This window comes from Tetrahymena thermophila (genome assembly GCF_000189635.1).
Source record: "Tetrahymena thermophila SB210 genomic scaffold scf_8254707, whole genome shotgun sequence".
Classification (NCBI taxonomy): Eukaryota; Ciliophora; class Oligohymenophorea; order Hymenostomatida; family Tetrahymenidae; genus Tetrahymena; species Tetrahymena thermophila.
The window spans coordinates 173,341-196,396 of NW_002476472.1; the positions used below are offsets into that span (position 1 = coordinate 173,341).

At 23.8% G+C, this 23,056-nt stretch overlaps 6 protein-coding genes across 6 annotated transcripts; 3 read left to right on the forward strand and 3 right to left on the reverse strand. All coding sequences in view use genetic code 6, as the record gives it.

The window, feature by feature from the left end:
- Positions 1–303: 303 nt before the first annotated feature.
- Positions 304–4,217, forward strand: TTHERM_00896070 (adaptin amine-terminal region family protein; the record flags this gene model as incomplete). Its single annotated transcript, XM_001031246.2, has 6 exons — positions 304–583; positions 686–991; positions 1,255–1,696; positions 1,752–2,329; positions 2,459–3,096; positions 3,585–4,217. The coding sequence occupies 6 exons, from the start codon at positions 304–306 to the stop codon at positions 4,215–4,217; spliced, it is 2,877 nt and encodes a 958-aa protein (XP_001031246.2).
- A 3,191-nt stretch (positions 4,218–7,408) lies between these two features.
- TTHERM_00896080 (amidase) lies at positions 7,409–9,382 on the forward strand (the record flags this gene model as incomplete). The annotated part of the gene is made up of 1 exon (XM_001031247.1): positions 7,409–9,382. One exon carries the CDS (start codon positions 7,409–7,411, stop codon positions 9,380–9,382), a length of 1,974 nt encoding a protein of 657 aa, XP_001031247.1.
- Positions 9,383–12,064: 2,682 nt separating this feature from the next.
- TTHERM_00896090 (response regulator receiver domain protein) lies at positions 12,065–15,970 on the reverse strand (the record flags this gene model as incomplete). The annotated part of the gene is made up of 1 exon (XM_001031248.2): positions 12,065–15,970. The coding sequence occupies one exon, from the start codon at positions 15,968–15,970 to the stop codon at positions 12,065–12,067; it is 3,906 nt and encodes a 1,301-aa protein (XP_001031248.2).
- A 135-nt stretch (positions 15,971–16,105) lies between these two features.
- TTHERM_000896099 (transmembrane protein, putative) lies at positions 16,106–16,699 on the forward strand (the record flags this gene model as incomplete). Its single annotated transcript, XM_012796701.1, has 1 exon — positions 16,106–16,699. The coding sequence occupies one exon, from the start codon at positions 16,106–16,108 to the stop codon at positions 16,697–16,699; it is 594 nt and encodes a 197-aa protein (XP_012652155.1).
- A 1,259-nt stretch (positions 16,700–17,958) lies between these two features.
- Positions 17,959–20,490, reverse strand: TTHERM_00896100 (FAD-dependent pyridine nucleotide-disulfide oxidoreductase; the record flags this gene model as incomplete). Its single annotated transcript, XM_001031249.1, has 3 exons — positions 17,959–18,272; positions 19,193–19,735; positions 20,091–20,490. 3 exons carry the CDS (start codon positions 20,488–20,490, stop codon positions 17,959–17,961), a joined length of 1,257 nt encoding a protein of 418 aa, XP_001031249.1.
- A 1,189-nt stretch (positions 20,491–21,679) lies between these two features.
- TTHERM_00896110 (tubulin/FtsZ family, carboxy-terminal domain protein) lies at positions 21,680–22,081 on the reverse strand (the record flags this gene model as incomplete). Its single annotated transcript, XM_001031250.2, has 1 exon — positions 21,680–22,081. One exon carries the CDS (start codon positions 22,079–22,081, stop codon positions 21,680–21,682), a length of 402 nt encoding a protein of 133 aa, XP_001031250.2.
- Between the last annotated feature and the right edge of the window lie 975 nt (positions 22,082–23,056).

Below are 23,056 nucleotides of genomic sequence, written 5' to 3' on the forward strand. Positions count from 1 at the left end.
ATTGATTTATTTTATTATTTATTAATATTAGATTGATTATAATACATACAATTAATCATTCTATTTATTATTTTTTATATGTCAACTTGTTTGCTTATTAATTTATTTATTATTTTTAATTTTTGTTTGATTAGATCAATCAATAATTCATTCATTCATTCAATCTATCATGCAATCGAGATTAAAAGAAAGATGCTTTCTGAATGCAATAAATAAAAGTAAAAGATAAGAAAATAAATCAAATACTTATTTAATTTAAGGAAGAGATATAATCAAATAATATATAAAGACTGAAAGGGGAAAATGTCTCAAGAATCAATGAATGGACTGCTTTAGTTCATTAAGGACATTAGGCAGTGTAAAAATAAAGAATAAGAGTATAGCAGAGTTGCAAAAGAATTAGCAAAGATTAGAAATAAGTTTGAAAATAAAGGTATATCAGGCTATTAGCGCAAGAAGTATGTTTGGAAAATGCTTTACATATACATTCTAGGTTATGAAATTGATTTCGGTCATTTCCAAGCAGCAAATTTGATCAATTCCTCGAAATTTTCTGAAAAGTACACTGGCTATATAGCGACTGGTAACATATTGAATTATAATATTGTCTGATTCGAAAGAATGATTTTAATTTTTGAAATCCTCATCTTGCATTTTATTCACATGACTAAAATATTAAAAATAGGCATTTTGGTAAACGAAAATAACTCAGAAATTTACAAAACAATAGCATAATCAATTAAGTAAGACATTTAGAGTATGAATGAAATTAATCAATCCTTAGCTATTTCTATGATAGGCTCTCTTGCTCCTAAGGAACTTACTGAGTAGCTTGATTAAGAAATTATTAGAATAGTACTTGGAGAGAGAAATTGCTAGCCTTAAGTTCGTAAAAAAGCAATCCTCTGTTTATTAAGAATGTATAGAAAGTATAATGAAAGATATGATCCAACTAAATGGGTTTCACAAACAATCAAGATGTTTGAAGGAAGTAATTCATTCATTTATTTTATTTGCACTATTTCAACTAAAATGACGAATAAAAAACAGACTTAAAAAAATATTAAATCAAATTATTCTTCAATAAAATCAATCAGATTTTTGCTCTTTCAATTTCAAATCAAGACTTATTAGATTTTAAATAAAAACAAATTAAATAATTGATTATTTTATTAAGATTTAATATCATTTATTTTATTGCAAATTTATTTATTGTCAGCACCTTTTGATTCTAATTTTAATTAATATAAAAAGGGTATTTCAGCTTAGGTTTTTTGAGCGCCTCAGCTTCATTCCTTCTAGGTGTTGCATAGCTCTCCTCTCCTGAATTGTTTTCAGATGTAGTCCCAAAAATTGTAAAGATTCTCTCTAAATTAGTTTTAAACAAAGAGTGCTCTAACGATTACTTATATTATCAAACACCTAATCCTTGGTTGTAAGTTAAACTCTTGAAGATTTTGCAACTCTACCCTATTCCAACAGATGAAAATGTAAAGAAAGTCTTATTAGAAGTATTAAGAACTTTAATTAACATTGATGTCACCAAGAGTGTGAATCGTAATAATGTAAACCACGGTATTCTCTTTGAAGCCACTTCACTCTTAATTCATTATGGAGACGGTATTCCTAAAAAGCGTATGGATGAAGTCATTAAAAGATTGGGTGTCTTCATTTCATTCAGAGAACCTAACTTTAAGTAAATATAATCTTTTCAATAAAAAACGGGAGTATAATTTTTATTTATAAAATAGATATTTAGGTTTAGAAACTATGTGCAAGCTTGTTCACAATAATGAAGATTTGATTGAGAAGCATTTAAGTACAATTTTAAAGTCTTTAAAATCAAATGATATTTCAATTAAGAGAAGAGCATTAGAATTGCTTTATTTAATGTGCAATCAAAACACCTCCAAAAGAATAGTAGAAGAATTGTTGGGATATGCTGAAGAAAAAGCTGATTTAGTTATTAAGGAAGAATTAGTCTTGAAAATAGCTATTTTAGCTGAAAAATTCGCTGATAATTTAACTTGGTACATCGATTGCGTTATAAAATTGATTTCATCTTCAGGTGATTTTGTCACTGATGACATCTGGTTCCGTATTATTTAAATGATAGTCGGTTTTGGTAAAGAATCCAATCCAGAATTGCAACGTTATGCTGCTCTTAAGTTATTCACTTCCATCAACATCCCTCATGCTCATGAAAATCTAGTTTGCATTGCTGCTTTCGTCATATCTGAATACTCTCCTCTTCTCGTAGATTCTGGCAAAGACCCTCAAAAGATATTTGATGTTCTTAATCGTCATTACAGTTTATGTTCAGAAAAAGGTAATTTATTATTTATATATAAAGAGTGCTTGATAATAAATAAATAAATAAATCAAAATCATTATAGTTATTTATGTATATAATTTTAGTCATTATTGTGGTTTAAATAATTTATCATTTGTATTATAGGAAGATAGATGCTTTTGAACGCATATGCAAAATTAGCAGCAAGATATAGCGATTTAAGAGGTATTGTTTAATCAATATTTGAAGTTTCAAGTGAACACTTCGATCCTGATTTACAATAAAGAGGTGTTGAATATAATGCTCTTTTAAATGAGCCTTAATAGGTTTAGCAAATTATCTTTAGTAAATAGCCACCTTTCTCTTTGGATATTTAGGGCGACAATCCTTTGATTAAGAGAATTTATAAGCTCAAGATGGGTTCTAAATAAGAAATGAAAGATCCCACAGTCGCATTAGAAAATCAGAGAAGAGCTTAAGAAAGTGTAGAATTCTTGACAAAATCTGCAGTTGGGGTACAAGCACTTAGCAATACCCCATAAGCTAAGATCCCATTAAGCAATCATATTGAAAACTTAAAAAACAATGTTCTATACGAAATTAACTAGAATTCTGTTGTTGTATCAGGAAGTAATATTATTTCCCCTCCTCCAAATATGAACTCTCTCAGCAACATTAATTAAATCAAAAATTTACTTTCTTCCTCAATAGGCTAAGTATATGAATCTAATGAGCTTACTGTTTAATTCAAGAGTGATTATTAACAACATATGGGTAAAATTGCTATGTAATTCGAATCTAAGGTATTAATTGTTAATTTTTACTCCTTTTAAATAATAAATTTAAGTTAATTAAATTTGAAAGTATATTTGGAAGTCAAACAAACTACCTTCAATTAATATTCAATTTTTTCAATTTCATTTAAATATTAATCTGATTGAGTTATTGGGTGGTTTAGTTTAAGCTCTATTTAATAAAAAGTAGTTGAATTAATAATTGAAAAATTATAAATTGATTCATCAATCCTAACTAATTATCTTTGAAAATTTATTAGAATATTTTAAATAATATTAGTCAAAAAATAAATAAATTGATTTAAAATTAAATACATCCCTTTTATTTGTTCTAATAAATTGTTTTTATTAAACACAATTTAAAATTTTTATATTTTTAGAAAACATAAAAATAAGAATTTTTTTATGCTTTCATAGTTTTTTTAAAGAAAATTTAATCTAAAAAAGAATTTTTGATTAAATTGAAAAAAAATTTTATTTTAATTTTAAATTAAAAGATTGGAAGAATGGAAAATGTTAGTTTTGTTATTGCAAACTCAGATTAGAATGGACTAGATTTTAACATCTCTCCTATTAAGTATGATGAACATCCTTAAATTATGATGCAAGTTATGTCTACTGATCCTCGCTAATAAATGCCTATTGGTTTATTAGCTTATGATGTTAATGGATAAAATAAAAGAATAGAAATCCCTCTTCCTATTTTTACTAATAAGTTTATTTAAAGAGTTGATATGCCTTAAGATGCATTTGATAAATTCTGGATTGAATATTCTTCTGGCAGTAACAGTACTTCACACAAATTAGATGCTTATATTCCTAATCCTGCATAAATTAATGTCTCAATCAATGATATTCTTAAAAGAGCAGGTGGGCTTTTAAATAATGTCTTGGGTCTTAAAGTTATGGCTATCCCTGACATGAACAATATTAACGTATTATACGGTGTAGGATAGTTTACTTACAAAGATGTTGAAAAGAATGCAGTTAAAAACTTACCAGTTATGATTTAAATGGAAGGATCTGAGGTTTATAAAGAGCACCTCAGATTATCTCTCCGTGGAGCTGGTCATGGTTTCCCTATTGCTAATCTCTATCAAATTATTGTAAGTTTTATGGGTGTCGATTGATAGATAGAAAATTACTTACACTGATTTACAAATTTAAAAAAATTAAATTAATTGTAAAATTAAATATTAGAAAGGCTTTTTAATTAAATTATTTAATGAAATTGTCCTAATATTATGAATGATATTTCTTGTTTTACTTAAATTTTTTACTGTATAAATAAATATTTTTGACTTCTCTTACAATTTAATAAATAATGAAAGCTCTTTTAAATATTTTTTTATAACTTTTAAGTTATTTTTAATAAATGTATTTAAAAATGGAAAATTATTTTCTTAAAATATTGTTAGAAAATATAAAATTAACCTAAAAAAGTATTTTTTATTATTTATAAAGTTATTTATAACCATTTGATCATTACTCATATCAGAATATTGTTAATTTGCATCAAATGTAAGACTATGCTCTAATTCTAAATTTTACATTCAATTTTATTTTTTGAGTCAAATATTTTAGGATAAATTCTGTTAGATAACTGAAAAAATAAATTTATTTTATTTCTTATTTGTTTATTTGTTATTTATTTATTTTATTTGTTGTTTGATAGAATTTTGTGAATAAAATTGATATTGAAATATAGAAATAAAATGGTTTTAAAAATAATATCAACTGTTTATTTCAATTACATAATTTATTTAATTTAATTCATATTTTTAGCAAATCCGTCAATTTCATAATGAATCCAATCAATACAAAAATAAAAAATTTAATACTTGATATTAATTATGATAACTTCATTGAAATAATAAAATGAGTGTTTTACTTTTAAATTTCTCATTTAAATTTCAAAGTTGTTAGAAAATAAAATCAAAAGTTTTAAATTTTTTTATTTTTAGTGATATATTTATCGTTTAAAGTGATAAACTTTTGATTTTAAAGTAATAATTTTAAAATGGTTTTTATAGACTATATTGATTGTTTATATATAAAAGATTATTTAGAATTGCTGCTCAACAATATATTAAAAAATGAAATCAAAATGACACAATTTAATAACTTAATACATCATAATTCAAAGTTAAAATAGTGATGGATTAATCAAATTATTTTTTAAGACAATCTCTATTTAAGATATAAATATCAATATTCACCAACTTACCAAAACGAACATGAATATTTATAAAATTAAAGCTAAAAAAATTACATGATGCATAAATATTTGAATAACAAAAGTTAAAAAATATGTCAATGCAATAAATGTAAATAGTTTTAAAAACTATTTTTAAAAATTATTTTATTTATTTTTTAAAACTTGAAGAAAAAATAGTTCAGCAAGTAATTGTAATTAGCAAGGGGAAATACTTAATAAAGGCTTGTAGTTTATGAAAAATAATGCATTTTGAAATATTAAAAGAAAAGTAAAGCTTTGATTATCTATAAAAATAAACTAAAAATAATTGAAAAAAAAAAATATAAATAGCAGACTAAATAATTCATAATTAATTTACACTTCACTCAAAATAAAAATTGATTTAATTACATTGTCAATCTGATTAAAAGTTAATAGTAACTAAACCAAAATTTAAATTAATAAAAGAAAATACTTAACAAGTAATTGCGTGAATATTACTTATAATATAAAATAATTACGACTTATTATAGCAAACATTTAAGTGCGTAATCAATAAATAATTGACTGTTCAAAACACAAATAAATATATATGTTCATTTGAAAGTTATAAATAGTTCTGCTTATTAATTTTTTCAAGGTTAACCACCTCAAAAAAATCAAAAAGATCATTTTTTATTATACTTACAAAGTCAAATTTTGATGATTTTTTAATTACTAAAAATAAGATTTGGTTTTATAATTTAAATTTGAGTGAGCTTTACAAAAAATAATAAAGAAAAAGCTATTCGTTCATTTTTTCATTTTTTAATGCTTTTATTTTAATCTTATTAAAGATTATTCGTTTAAAATTAAATATCTAACATTTGTTAAGCAGCATTACCAAAAAATTAATAAATAAATTAGACTTTAATTTTATCTCTCTTAGTTCTATAAATAAATTATGAATGTACAAATCAAAATCATTTAAATGATTAACTTCAAAGAATAAAAAGTATCTTTTATCATCTAATTTATTTTATTATTTAATTGATTAAGTTATTTTTTATTGTATTAGGGTAAATATATATGAGTGTGCGTTTTTGTTGAAGCTAATTATGAGGAAATATTATTAAAGTTAATTAAAAGAATTAAATTTCTTTGAAATATATGTAACTAGGCTTGACAAATTAAGAAAAGTCTAAGGGTTTTTTTCTATTATAAATAAATGTATAAATGAAGTTAGATTTTAATGAAATATTAATTAAGTCCATCAGACTTTTTAACAAAAATATTTAAAATCTTTTATAATTGATAAGAATTGCAAAGGTGATCAATCAAATAGTTAATTCTTTTATTAGTCAGAATGTTTTTCTAAAGATATTCAAATATCTAATTTCTTTCACTCATTAACTCTTTTTTTATGATCGTTCTTAATGTATATCTTAAATTGCCTTATTAAAATTATCTTCCCCAAGATAATTTCTGTTAGTTTCTAAAAAAAGCGATATTTTCTGATGGCAAAGATATTTTTTCAGCCACCTAACATTATCGAGAATATGTAATAACGTTCAGAAGTTATCAAAAAAATTTATTTAAACCCTTTTATTTGAAGATTTTAAACATTTTATTTAGGTTGCAAAATAAATAGGATTTTGATTATTCAATAGAAATTTGCATAATTTGTTATCATCGATGGTTTGTTTCTTTTTGTTTGTCTGTTTATGGATTAAGTAAGAGGGAAAAAAATTCACAAAATACTTTACACTTGAGAGAAATTAAAATTTTTAATTGCAATTGAGGTAAAGCCAAAGCTTCTGAAAATGTTCTAAGAAAAATTTTTGGAAAGACTTTGATTTTGAATATTAATTTCTTTTATATTTCTTATCATAGACCATATTTAGTGTTTATGATGTCAACCAACATATCCTTTAATATTTAATATATCAATTTTGTATCTTCTATCAATTTACTTATTTTCATTGCATTGAAGTTTACTTTCTCCCTATTTAAAATTAGATAAGTCATCCAACATCAAATTCTCCTATTTATAATTATTAAAATATATCTTAAAAGCATAAATCTAAATTAATTTTTGACACTCAAAATCTATTTATTTAAAAACTTCATTTTGTCAAATCTATCATGCTATCTCAACCTGAAAGTACACTCAGCTTTTTTGCTAGAAACCCCAATTTGACTCGTACATTAACTGTCTTGACTGCTCTTTATGGACTCAAATAGAGCATAAATTACATTAAAAATCGCTCTTAGAAAAAGAAACATGCCAAAATTGAATAGATAGCAGCTGAATACCAAAAAAACAGAGACAACTAAATAAAATCTCTTGAAATTCCTTCACTAGAAAAATTGAATATCGGAGAAGAATAAATTGAAAAAATTATCAGCTCATCTGCTTCTGACTTAGCATAAATGCTTAAAAAGGGTGAAGTTACTAGCGAAAATCTTGTCAACGCTTTTGCTTTAAGATGCTAAACTATTGGTCATGAATACAAAGCTATTACCGAGATGAATTATGAGTAAGCTATTTTGCTTGCTAGAGAATGCGATTAAGTTCTATAGAAATTACGCCAAAACAATAAGAATTAAATTTCTTCCATCCTTTCTTCCTCTTCTTCTCTTACTGCTAGTGAAGACGGTGAAGAAGGTCAGTAGAGTAACGCCTAGGACAATTCTAACACTAATGACTCACTAGAAGAGCTTTACTATCAAAAACCTTTATTTGGTGTCCCAGTCTCAATAAAGGATATCATTGAAATGAAGGGATTTGCTGTCACTGTTGGATGTATTTCTCGTAAAGACAAAATAGTTCAAGAAGATTCCTTAATTATTAAATTAATTAAAAATTCTGGTGCCATTCCTCTAGTCCGTTCTAATATTCCTTAATTAAATATGTCTTCAGATTGCTACAATCGTCTCTATGGCCGTACTTGCAATGCTTGGGATAAATCTAGGTACTCTGGAGGTTCATCTGGAGGTGAAGCTGTCTTATTAGCTACCAGATGTTCTCCTTTAGGATTTGGCACAGATATTGGTGGTTCAATTCGTATCCCTGCTTCTCTTAACGGTGTAGTAGGATTCAAGCCAACCAGTGGTAGAACTCCTTTCAAAGGACTTGGTTTTGTGTCAAATTGCATATCTGGCTAATTGATTATTCGTACTTCTCTTGGTCCTATGTCTAGATTTGTTGATGATGTTGCAATCGGCATGAAAGTACTCACTGATGAGCAATTCATATAAAGCTAAAAGGCATCTTAAAAAGGAGCTTATCAACCCATATTCAGTTTCGACATGAAAAAATACTAGGACAGATCCAAGAAGTATCGCATTGGTTACATCAAAAATTTGCAAACCTTTGATGCTTGTCCTTCATTTTAGAGAGCTGTTGAAATATCTATTTAAGCCCTGAGGGAATAAGGACATGAACTGATCCCAATCGAATTTCCCTTTGAAAAAGAACTCACTGAGCTTTATTTCAGCATTTTATCTTCAGACAATAACAGAAGATATTAAGATCAATTAGTGGAGGAAGAATACATTTCTGAGTATGATTCAATTAAATTTATCATGAAATTAAGCAACTTTACTAAAAAGTGTTTAATTTGGTTACTACGTAAAGCAAAGCAAAACAGAACTGCTGATTTATTGGAGTACGCAAAGACAAATAGGTCAGCTGAAGATTTTATGATTGTTAGTGGAAAAATTAATTGTAAAAGAGAAGAAATCATCAAATACTTTGAAAATCTAAAAATTGATGCAATAGTCACTCCAGGATAACCTCTACCAGCTTTCGGACATGGTTTATCTTCTCATTTCATCACAATTGGATCAGTTTATACTCATATTTGGAACACTCTTAACTTCACTGCAGGAGTCTTACCAGTAACAACAGTATAAGAAAATGAATAAACCTATAACACTTGCAAATAAAATGATAATATCACTAAGATGATTTAAAAGCACATTAAAAACACAGCAGGATTACCTGTAAGTGCCTAAGTAGTAACTTTTCCCTACGAAGAAGAGTTATGCTTAAATATCATGAAATAAATTGAAGAAAAAGTAAACTTCTACTAAAATAACAAAACTCCAATTTGATGAATTAGGTAAACAAACGAAGTAAATTAGTAAACAAATATATAGTTAAATTTTATTATTCATAACAAATTAAAAAAACATAATATATTATAATAATATAACCAAATAAATATAATAAATAAATAAATAAATGTAAACATGTATTTATATTTTCTCCTTTTAACAAATATTAATATTTTATTACAATCTTAATCAAAAATATAAAATTGATTTCATTATTTTCTAAGCTATTAATTTGTATTAGCTAGCTAACATTATTTTTAATTATTTCAAAAATTAATTCAAAATTATATTAAAAAAGCAACTCAGATTTATAAAGTATTTATATCCACCTATTTTAATTTAAATTGCTATTTTTACATTAATTTAATATTAAGAAATTAGGTTTTTATCAAGTAATAAGAATTGTAATTCCTCTTTAATTTTAGGAAATAAATTTGGGGTCTATTTGATAATATGTAATTTATTTGATTTGTTTCATATAAATAAATTGACAATTTAAAACTTACAATGGATTTATTCTTAATTTTTTCTGCTTGAATAAATATTAGATTCAAATAAAATTTTCTAGTAATAATTGAGTTCCTTAAAAGTTATTAATAAAACAAATATAAAAAGTCATAATAGAACAAATAAAGAAAGTTATTTATGTAAGTAATTTTTTTATGATTTATTTTAAAACTTTTTTTCATATAAATAAGTAAATAAATAAAAATGTACTTACAATAGATTTATCCTTAATTTTTTCTGCTTGAATAATTAAAAATAAATTTTAGAGTGAAATATAATTGTATAGTATTTATTAAATGTAAATTCGGTACTTTAATAGTTTTCAATCAAACAAATATATAAAATCATAGATAGTACTAAGGAACAAATAAAGAAAGTTATATATGTAAGCAATTTTTGTATATTTAATTTTTTTAACTTGTTTCATTTTAATAAATTAAACCTTACAAAAGATTTATTCTTTATTTTTTCTACTTGCATTATTCAAAGTAAATTTTAGACTCAAATGTAAATTGTATATTAATAATTAAATATAGGTTCATTCAGTTCCTTCTTAGATTTTAATAAAACAAATATTCAAAGTCAAAGAAAGTATTATAGATTAAATCAAGAAAAATAAAGAATTCTAAAATTTATTTTTTTTAATTTTAAAAGACCTATACAAACAAAATTATTATTTGAGAATAAAATTAATTAAGGAGCACAAGAGTAAGTTAAGCCAAAATAAATTTTTTTCAGACAAAGTGTTTATTTTAATTATTTATTTATTTTTTTTAAGTTGGTAAATGTAAAGTTTTGCTATTTCATTTTAAAATCAATGTAATTTTATATTTTAAAAAATATAATAGAAATGAAAGAAATTGTTTGTTTTTACTTACTATTTTTTATAAGATATAAATTTAAAAACTATTAATAAAAAGGTTTGATATAAATTGAATCCACTTATTAATTTTTAAGTTGATTTATATTGAGATATCCTTAATATTATCATTTATTTTATAAAAAAAACATACATGCTTTTTAATATTTATTATATCAAAAAAAAATGGTTAAAATATAAGTTAAATTTATTAGATTGATTAATGCTAAAAAAAATGCAAATATAAATAAATAACTAATTGTAAATTATTTATGATATTTTATTTATAATTATTAAGAAATTTATTTATTACTTCTTTGCTAAGAAATCTTCTAAAAAAAATAGTTCTAGAATTAGGTAAAAAATGTCCTTATAATTAAATACTTTTGAATGAGTGAGAAACTGAGAAACGAATATATTTGCTATCTGTTTATACTATTTTATTCATTTAATTAGTCTACCTTATATATTTATTTATATATCTCCATAAAAAACAATCGAAAGAAAAATGATTTAAAAATAAATTGAATAAAATTTTTAATTGTGTTTTTGTATACTAAGATAAAATACAAATAAGCAAATAATAAATAAATTATTCAATTATCAAATGTTGATTAATTACTAAGAAAGATTAAACAAATTTATTATTTTATTGGTATAATTTTAGTTTAGTTAGTAATCCTTTTAATATTTATCTATTTTAAATAAAGATATAAATAATAGCTCATAAATAAAAGGTATTGTAATTATTGATAGTATTGAAGTTATTAATAGTAAAATATAAATAAATAAGCAAACAATAAATGATAAATGTGTTTAATTTTATTATAAATTATTTAATTAATTAGGTGGTACATAAATTTATTTTATTTATTTATTCATTATAGTTTAATTAATTTAGCTTTTTTACATTTAATTTTAGAAATTAATTTCAATTCTATTTTTTATTTACTGAGAATTGATTAGTATGTAGATAATGTATTGTTAGTTTTTATGATTATTTTTATAAATATTTTTAGCATATTATCTTGATTTCTCTCAATTTTTATTAATTTTGTAGCTCTAATATTAATCAAATTCAAAATATTGACTAATCTTTAAATGAAAGGAGCGAGCAAACTCTATTTTTTACTTTTCACTTTTAAATCACAATTTATGTGCTAATTTAAAAGCTGAAAAATAAAATATTTTCCAAATTTGTTACATCCGATTCTATTTTTAAAATGCTTTGAAAAACAATTTTTTTGAGGATTTTTTATTAATGAATGAATTCAGTTAAATTAAGATTTAAATAATTTCAGTCAATCAGTCAGTCAGTAAGTGTTTAAAACCTTGTTGATTTCAGAGATCAGGCTTTTTATGCTTATTGGCTTAGAAACATGTCCAGCAGCTCCAGATTTAAGGGAATTTTATATATCTTAGATAGCTGTGTAAGCACTTACAATAATGATTGGTACTGGCTAAATTTGATTTGATTTGATTAATTCTGTAATTTTGAAGGTGGCTTCTATTCCATCCATTAAGGGCATGTTTATATCCATAAGAATGAGGTCGAACTTTTCTTGTTGAACTTATTCGATTGCAGACATACCGTTGAAAGCTTCTTTTATTTCTAAGTTTTCAACTCCCTTTAGATAGTTTTTAAGTATCTAAATGTTGAAGGGCATATCATCAACTAGTAGAATTCTTTTGTTTGAAAGAAGAGTTTATAATTTTAATGAATTTTAATTGAGAAGATTTTAATTTGCCAAAAAATCTAAATCTGATTTATTTTTTTTATAGTTGCATTTTCTCACATTTTCATGATTATATTATTTTGGAGTGTAGCACCCGTTATATTACTCGTACCTCGAATAATCAACAAATTCAGCTAACGAATTAAAGGATCTATTTGTATTACTTTTTTATGCTGCATAGTGAGATTTGATGTCTTCGTGGCTTTCTATACTGTTGTCTGATAAGATGATTTCATCCTTGTAGGGATGAGTCAAAACATAATTTGGTTAGTTTTGCCTTAACTGGTTTTCTAAAGCAAGAATATTTTTTTTACTAATATTTCGATCAGATAAAACAAATTAGCTCATAGCAGCTTTCGTTCTTGACTAATCCTCCAAAGTAAAAGTAAAAGTTGAACCTAAATTCTCTTTAGATTTGATTTTTAAATTTTGGGTATTCGAGCTAAGCTGAGACGTTAATATTTTAACAATTTTAATTCCTATTCCACAATTTCTTTGAAAATTGTAAAGACTTGGCTGGGATTTATAATGTTGATTTTTTTACTATTTTTAATTTTATAGAGAAAAAGAACTAACATTTGACTTTTTCATTGGTTCATTGTTTTCAATTAATTTAATGGAACAACAATTTTTATCTTCTCTATTAGCTGGACTACTTTTTTTATTATCTGAATGGAAAGGACTTACATCTTTTGATGTATGTTAAATGCTTTCGTTAATACTGCAGGCTTCTTTAATTTCAATAACGCTTTTTACATTTTCATGTCTTTATTAGTTTTATTAAAATTTAATCTTCTAAGACTCTTGCTTAAACAAAGAAAGTTTTAATTCCTTTTTAGCACTCTCCTCAATTTTGCTTTTTTTTTCCAATTCATTTTCTTTATTTGCTAACTCCTCATTTTTTATTTAGAAAGGATCTCTCAATTAATTTTATTTATAAGGCGTGATTTATTTAAAGCTACTATTGTTGTTGTTGTTGTTATTATTATTATTATTATTATTATTGATTTAAATATTATTATGATTGTTTCTATTATCCTTTACTTCCTACAGTTCATCAGAAATATCTTGCTCATTTAAGGATTCATCCTCTTAATCGTTCATAAAAATGGTATCATAATCTTCTATGTTAACATTGTTCATTCGTTTAACAAGCTTTTGTTCAATTCCTATTCCAGTGTCTGAAACTGAAAATTCAAAATTATATTTATCTATTTGATTCACTGTGAAGCTGATTCCTCCTTTAAATGTAAATTTTAAAGCATTAGTCAAGAGATTAGTTAATATGCAAATAAGCTTTTTCTTATCACTTCTCACGAAAACATCTTGCTGCTTGAGAGGACTTTATACTGTATTTTTTGATGAGTACTAATTGTATTCATTGTAATTGCTAGCATTCTGTGATGGGCGGTGCTACTACTACTATTGTTATTACTCTTTAATTTCAATTTATCGAGATGATTTCTCTGAAGTATTTGAATAAATATCTGCTATTGGTGTGTTAATTACTTTTTCACTCATAAATTTAAGCGAAACAAATTTCTTCTTAAAATCTTCAACAGGGCAAAATTCGTATTTTTAATTGTCTATGTTTTTTAAAGGATTTGAGATTAAATTTTCATCTACTTAATCAATATTTGCTTCAATCTAAGGAGATGAATTTTTGCAATTTTAAAGCTCGAGAGATTTCTTTATTGATGGCTGAAAGAGAGTGATTTTTGAGTGAAAGTAGAGATTTTTCAACTTAGCCTGGGGTTTGAATATTTCTATCATTTCATTGACTATTTCTATGATTGAAAACTTTTCTAAATTCAACTTGTTTTCTCCTTTCATGTACATGGAATAATTTAAAAGATCTTCAATTTTGTAATTTAATAGATTTGCACTAGATTTTAAAATTTGAATGTCTTTGCTTTTTAAATTGACGCTCTCTTCATGTCTATTTAGCAGCAATTAATTTATTTAAGAAATAATTGAATTTAAAGGAGTTTTTAACTCGTGGGCTAGACTAGATATTATTTTTTGTTTGAAAGTTTTTATTTTTAAATTATCACTTTTAATTTTTTGATCTTGGGAAGAGCTGATCACTTTATTTTCTATACTTGGACTTGGACTTGAGATATTTTTCTTTAGTTCTTCCATCATTATTAAATATGAGTGTTTTCCTTCATAAACGCAGTCTATAAATTTCACTTAAATGTACTAAGCAAAATTGCTTGAATCTTCGCTCTGGCTATCAATCCTTTCAAAAATGTATATATTTTAATTAGTGCCTAATTTAGTCTCTAGTGTTTATGATTGATTTTTCTATTTCTAAAGAAATTTGTTTGAATGGCCAATAAATTATTTTTTATCTTAAATTTCATTTTATTCTTATTCTGCTAAATTCTTCGTTAAAATAGTCAGCAATGACTCACCATCCGTACATTTTAAAGGTAATTCAGTGCTTTTGTTTTCTTTTTTGCTCGTATCGCTGTTAACGCAATTACTCTTATCTTGTATAACTCTGTTTTTCGTCTATTCTACAGATCTAGTTCCTAATATTTCATTAAATAAGGGATTAAAAACCTAAGGGCTGCTTGAACATTGCAATAAAAGACTATTCTTCCTGTCTGTGTTATTAACACTGTTTTGAATCAGATTATTTTAGCATATATTACGTTTGAGAATAGGATTCTAAGTAGCTTGCTTGCCAATTAACTAACTAGGATTTGTATGATTTGTATTGTAATTTACGCTTTTTAAATTAGATTTGTGGTGAATTTCATATTATATGTTCTACATAGAGCTATTTTATAGTAAGTAAATGCATTGGTGAGAGCCATTCTTGTTTTGATTCATTATCTAGTTATAAGAAGAAAAGGGAATAGGATGAGAATCGAACTGCATTGTATCTTCAATTTAATTGGTCTAGATATGGGAAGTATGCTAAATATTTTAATTAGTTTGTAATCTACTAGTAATATTATTTAAAATATTATTATTATTGTTGTTGTTGTTGTTATTGTTGCAATTCTAATCATTTAAATTGTTGTAATTTGGAATATTTCCTAAATTTAATACTCCATTTCCTCTCTGTTAGTCTTTGAATGACAACCTAGATTCTTAAATACTTTTGCCTGCGTTCTATAAATAGATGCTATCTTTATGATTCATGCTACCACATAAGGTATATTTGCTCAAGTAGGTATTAAATAAGTTTAAATATTCGTTTTAGAAGTTAGGTATTTATTGCTGCATACTTAGACTTACAAATGGAAAATCTAAAACTGATGTATTTGTCGAATATTATGAGGTTTTGTAAGTGATCGATGGCTTTTTGCAAAGCTTTCTTTAAGTCTTTTAGTTTTGTATTAAAAACCTAGTAAACCCACTATTATATTGAATATCTATTTGCGATTACTAGTTAGGTTTATTGTTTTGCTATAGACTATCATTTTCAGAAGGAGTAGAAAGCTAAGCTAAAAATACATTGTTTTACATGTATTTAAATACAAACTAGTGCCAAAACTAGTACTTTTAGGATATGTATTCAAGCAAAGCTGACTCTTTTTTGATTTAAGTTAAAGAAACGCTCTTTTAATATATTACAAATATACTAATTGCTAAAAGAAAAATATGTGTCCACAGATATTCTTCATAGCAGAACACTCCAGTAACAAAATTTATAAAAATTAACAATAAAGAGTAATTGTAATTCTACTATGCGTATAAATAAAAATAAATAATTTATCCTTGGATTTAATACCAGCTGACGTATTCTTCGCAGAAGCCTGCAGTAAATATTTAACTCTGATATTGTTCATCGTTGAGCTGATTTTATTTGCTTTAACTATAATTAGTGCTTGTACAAACATTCTACTTAATCTTTCTTTCAAATTAATAATTACAAATCATGTAAGTCAAGTAAATTAAAGTTTATAGAAAAATGGCCAAGTTAGCATTTTACAAGCTCTTCATTTTCTTTTTGGTAATCATTATCTGAAGTAAAAATTATAATACGATATGCAGCAAATCAGACGAAATTAAAATGTTTATTTTTTTAAATAGTAAATGCCGTATCAAGTTGAATAAACTAACAATAAAAAACAGGAAAGTTAAATGTTTAACTAATTAATTATGCATTTCCACCCTAAGCTTATCTCCTAATTTGTTTTCAATTTCGCTGAAGCCCTAATCAGGTTTCGCTCTCTCATCATTGCTATTCATTGATGAGCTTTCTTAAAAATATTGTTTGCTAATTGTTTCTTTAATTTTTTAAGTTAGTTTTCTTTTATGTAATTTTTTCAATATCAAAATGCATCTCAAAATAGTTTTTTGATAAGATTTCCTATTAAAAAATTAATAAAAAATAGCTATTAAATCTCCCACCCTCTTTATTAATGACTTTTTATAGTAAGTAAGTAAGTCTTTTTATTAAAAGCTGAAGAAAGCAAGTCAACTCAAGTCTACAAGCATGCATACAATCTATCTATCTATCAATGAATAAAACACTGATTAATTCATTCATTAATAATTTTTTAATAACTAATGTAATAAACAAATGAAAAAAAAAAATAATCAGTAAATTAATAATAAAGTAATGTATTTTTATTAAAAATCCTCTGTTGTTCAATCCTAAAACAAATTAAATATTTTATCAATTTTTTTTAAATTTCATCAAGGTCTTTTGTTGATTCAAACTAGAAAGAATTTCTTTTGTTCAATCTTTATTATTCCAAACCAGTTTTTTAAAAATAAATAATTTATTTTGGAAATATTAGATAAAAGGATAAAATGAAATAATTAAAAAATTTTAGTAAACCAATTTAAATTTACGTGAAAATCTTGTGAAACTATCCAATTTTAATAAAAATGTTTAATATTATTTGAAAAATCTAATTTAGATCTATTTTTACCAGAGTATTTTTTATTATATTTATTTTTTGTTAGTAATAAAGTGCAATTTTTATTTTTGGTATATTTGCTACTGATAATAAATCTTGTTTTTTTAATTAAATACAAGCCAAATTACATTAATTAATTGATTCATTCATGTTTATGTGTTTACTTTTTCATTTTTAATCTTTATTAATAATAATAAAAAAAAATTTGTTATCCTTTTTATTTATAAATTAAAGAAGTATTTAGGATAAGCATTTGGTAAATGTAGATATAAAAAGTAATAAGTTCAATATTTTAATCAAAAAATTCATTTTAAGTAACTGATAAACTAAATTATTGTAACTTAAATATTATCTTATTAAAATGTACTCAAATTTATTAATTAATAATCAACAAATTATGTTATTTATTTCTAAATTTCAATTTTCAATAGGCTTATTACTTATTAAGATAATCTATAATTAGAAAAACTTGATAGCATTATTTTAATTATATAGAACTAAAAAATAAACAAGCAAACAAATATCCACTAAAATTTAAATTTTAGTGTAATTTTTTTTTCATGGCCAATTAATAATATTTTTATATCAAATCCATAAACCCTTTGGCATCCAATTCCAGTAAAACCATGGATAAAACTTCTTAATTCCTTTAAACATTAAAGAAGATGGTCTTTCTTACTACTTACTGAAGGTTTCACAAACCTCCTAATTGTATTTATGCTCTGTTAAGATGAGTTTGCCTTCGCCAACAAAAATAGGGCTGCTTGTGTAACCACTATATTTATAAGGAACAATTAAGCCTTAGCCACTTAATACATGAGAAATATTTTTGACTAAAATAGGAGTTTAGCTCATAATTGCACCAAATGTTTTAGCAGTAGGCAAGTTAGCACAATCACCTAATTTATTTAAAATAATTTCTTAAAATTAATCCCTTGAAAAGAAACATATTTAGATATTTCTTTTGATAAGATTTAACTAGTTTCCATTTCTTAACAAATTTAAGCAGCTAATTAGTTAATTAATTAATATCTTGTGTAAAACAATCATAAATTATTTACAAAGTTAATTTTATTTATAGAACAAATTCTAAATTGTTTCTAATAAAAGAAAAATAAATATGATAACTTCTTTAAATAAAATGTAAGCAAACAGAGAAATAAATATTTCTTTTTAATTGTGTCAAGTAATTGCTCACTCATTCAGTCAATTATAATAAATTTATGTGTGAGCATTTGAAATAATACAAAATTATTATTTTTATAATTAATTGAAATTATTTTTTTGATAACTAAATAGCTAACTAAATTTGTATTGATATATCTATCTACTTTAATTTTTACATTTCATCTTTATTCAAAATAAATATTTTTAATTTAAAAAATTCATTTGATTTAATATTTCGATCAAAAAATAAATTTTTGTTTTACACATTATCTATTTAGTCTTTATATTATATAAATCATAGCTAATAAATTTTTTAATATTACATAGTGCTATATTTTATTTTCTAAATAATTTAATTTTTATTATTCTAAAATTAAAATTAATAAATATTTTTTCAAATTCATTTTGTAATATTTAAGAAAATAACAAATAAATATTTATGAATAGTCAGTTTTTTATTATTTTTGTTAAGATTTCTTTAAAAATTGTCAGATTTGAAAATTATTTTGTAAATCACAAATTAAATTGTTGAAAAATGATTTCTTAGTATTTAACTTACTTACATGTTTGAATTAATTATCATAAATAACAAAATTATGTATCTGTATAAAATGAATGAAAATTAATTAATTAATTAAAATTTAAAATCTACCTAAGGCCCAAATGTTGTTGTATCTTTTATGCTGTAAGGTCTAAGGGTTAACATCAACAAGACCAGAATTATCTGATATTTCAGGATTGTTTTTGATGAAATCAGCAGTTTTCATGGGAGGAGTTATGTGTGCAAGATCGAATCTGATTTCTTCTTTGACCTTTGTTTAAATATTTTCAAAGACGGCAACTTGACTAGTAGGTTTAATTTCTACTAATCTTGAATTCTAAATATATTGGATTTATCTTGCATTCAGCATTCTTTCCAAACTTTAAGTATACTTAGGATGAGGATATAATTCTGTGCTTTCGTTTCTAAATTCAAAGTTTGTAGTTGATCTTACTCCCTTTTTATTGATTCTTTCTTCAGTCAGATAAGCGATGCTTTAAGGGCTGCCCTAGCTTTTAAAAGGTGAGGAAGGTTCAGTGAAGATGGCTCTTCCACCACCAAATTCTTTGACAAGTTCATTAAATTTCTGAGCGTAGCTGTAGTCATACATAGTACCTACAGGACATTCTACACTTTCTAGTGCTTCTTAAGCTCCTATTAATTCATATATAAAACAATTATAACCAAATAACAATATATTTGAAAAACAAACTGCTTATTGATTTTTATTTATTTTGATCTACTTACTATTTCACTTAATATAATTAATCTACTTATCGTAAATTAATTTTTATGAATATGTCTACTTATCTAAAAAAGATTAAATATTTCATATGAAAAATAACAATTGAAGGGTATGATATAGATAATTTAAGCATTAATAGTATTTGTTATACAATCTAATTGCTATTTTCAAAAAATAAAAAGCTTTGTGTCAATATAAATGATTTCAAATAAAATAGTTGATTCGCTCTTCATTTATTTATATATTTGTTTGTTTGTTTATTACCTTTGATTTAAGAATAATCACACTCCAATCCTGAAGCAATGATAAGATGTTCATAGCTATACTCAACTCCATCATTAGTTTGTATAACGCTTCTTTTTGGGTCTATTTTGACAATCTTAGAATTGTTGAAGTTGATCCATTTGCTGTATAAATCACTGTTTTTTTTAACAGTTAAGGAAGCATCATAAAAGCCACCTGATACCATGCTCCAGCTAAATTAGTCAAAATGGTGCTTTGAGGGTTCAAATACTCTGATTTAATGTCTCTTTACTCCTCTTTAGTGAAGGAATTAAGATACAAAGTTCAAGCCAGATGTGCCTCCACCTACAACACATACTTGAGTGTGAATAGGAGTAAACTTTGTGCTTGAAAAATTTCTATAAGGTATTCTACTAAGCATTTTATTGATATTTTTATATATTAATTAAAATTTAAAAGATATTTATTTTGTTGAAAGATATGAGCTAGCTTGCTTATCAATTATTTAAAACAAGATTTATTTATTTATTTATTTTATTATTATTCAATCAATAAGATGGATAGCATATCATATCATATCATATTATGGTTCTATATTTCAATATAATAAATATTATTTCATAATTTTTTTCTATATTGGACTTAAAACTGATTTTAATATTAACATTAAATAAAAATCCTACATAATTAAAAGTTTATGATAGATTATCCTAAACTAAATTTTAAAATATCTTTAAATTAAATCTAATAAATCAATCAAAATTTTATTGGTAGAAGAAAATATAAATATTTATTAACAAATTCATAAAAGAAGCAAGTAAGTAAATGATTCCTTTTCTAAATATTAAATTGTTTAAAGAAAATTAATGATATAAACAATTTTTATTTAATAAAATACTAAACACATATAGCATATACAGACATATATATATATATACTCTTGGTTTTTATTATGGTGAATGTGTTAAATAATTTTGAAAAAAATTTTCTTCTTTCCTATAAATTACATCAAAAACTAACAAACCAATATTAGGTATACCAAAATACTGATCCATTTATATAAAAAATAAAAAATAAAAATCTCAATACCCTACCCTACACAAACAAGTATTGGTGTTGGTGAACCTCTATAAACATATAAACATGACATAAAATTGGCTACTTAATTAATTAAATATAATTAATAAAATGATATTTATTTTATTTTTGTAAAATTTTAAAGTGTTATTATTTTATTATCTGTCTGTCTAATTTATTTAAAAGATAATATAAATTTTATTTATGTATTTATTACTCTATTTACAAAAAAATATATTTAATTGCATATAATTAGTTCTATGAATTTTGAGTAGTTATTAGCATATCTAAATATTTTTAGATGTTTTCTAAATTTTTAATTATTAGTCATTACTCAACCAATGAATGAATGAATGCATAGTTTTTATTTAATAAATATTTTCTTTTTTTTTCTCAAAATTTAATTTTGTTAATTTGGAAGGAAAATTAATTTTAAATATAGATTTAAATATAATAGTAGATAAGTAAGTGTTAGGTTATATTTTGTATCTATCTAACTATCTGTTAATTAATTAATGTGTTTGTCTATTCATTCATTCTTCAACTGAAGAATCATCTTGATTAAAAAGAACATCTTACGAGTACTGATTGTATTCAAAGCAGGTCTCTGTTAAATTACTCAGGGCTTCTGAAAATTAAAATTCTTCCATACCTTCTTACAAATAGTAATGGAGATAGGATTTTTTTGTAAATTATTATCTGAATTTATTAACTAGATCTGTAAAAACTCTATGTATTCCTGCATAGTTTGACAGTATTTAAACTGAATTAGTTGCTCCTTTTGGCGGAGTGTTGCAGTATGCCAAAGAAATACTGGATTCTATCCACTCTGAGAATTCTTTATTTTTTCTTTTATTTATTAGCAACTAACTGACACTTTACTCAACTTCTCCTGTTGAAATATTTCTGCCTCTAAATAGGCCATACAGCGTCATAAATTTTTCTTATTCCTCAATATTACTTAGAAAAGTATTATCTAATCTCCAAAAACAGTCCACTAGTTCTCTTTCAGTAAAGGAGCTTGCATGGTTGAAATTTTTACCACTGAGAGGATATAATTAATTCAACAAAAAAGAATATCTCCTAAAAGGGATCAAATTAGTAGCTAATTTTCTAGTGCTGATGTTAAGTTAACCAGGAAATCTTATACCAGCACTTAGACCTATTCATTAAAAATCTATTTAATATTTTTTCAAAGTCTTTTGGAAAAATAAAATAAAATTTTTTAATTTTATTTTGATTGGAGTTTTATTTAAGGTTATTTGAATTTGCTTGCTTTAAAATCTTTTAAAAAAAAACAAGAATTAATTATTTAGAATTTCTTAATGCTCAAATATTATTTTCTTTCTGTTTACTTTTATAACAAATAATTTTTTTATTTAATTATCACAAAAATGAATTAAGATTTTGAATTTGTTCTTTCTTTTTGATTTAATTTTTAAAAATAAAATCAATTTTTTACATCATTTTTACTCCTAAAACAAAATTTTAAACACTAACAAAGAACAAACAACCTACTTTAGTTGAAAGTATAAAGTTTAAGTTGTTTTATAGGCAGGCAGTCTAATTATATTTTAATTTCTGATAAACTTTTTTTTTATTTTGATATAAACCTATTTTAAATTTATTAACTTTATCTTCTTCATAATTATTTTATTATTTTTTCTTCTCTTTTAAAAAATCATTTTTTAAATTGACAAAATTGGCTGTGCTAGCTAATATAACATAATAAGAACAAAAGGAGAAAACAAGTAAGTAAGTAAATAATCAAATAAGGAGTTTTACCTGATATTGAATGAGCGACTAAATAGTTGAGGTGAGAGTATTAAATTTCTTCAATATAAGAAGTTTGCTACTCACAGACACTAATGAGCTTTTAATTATCAAATGGTACTGCCATATTCTGCAAA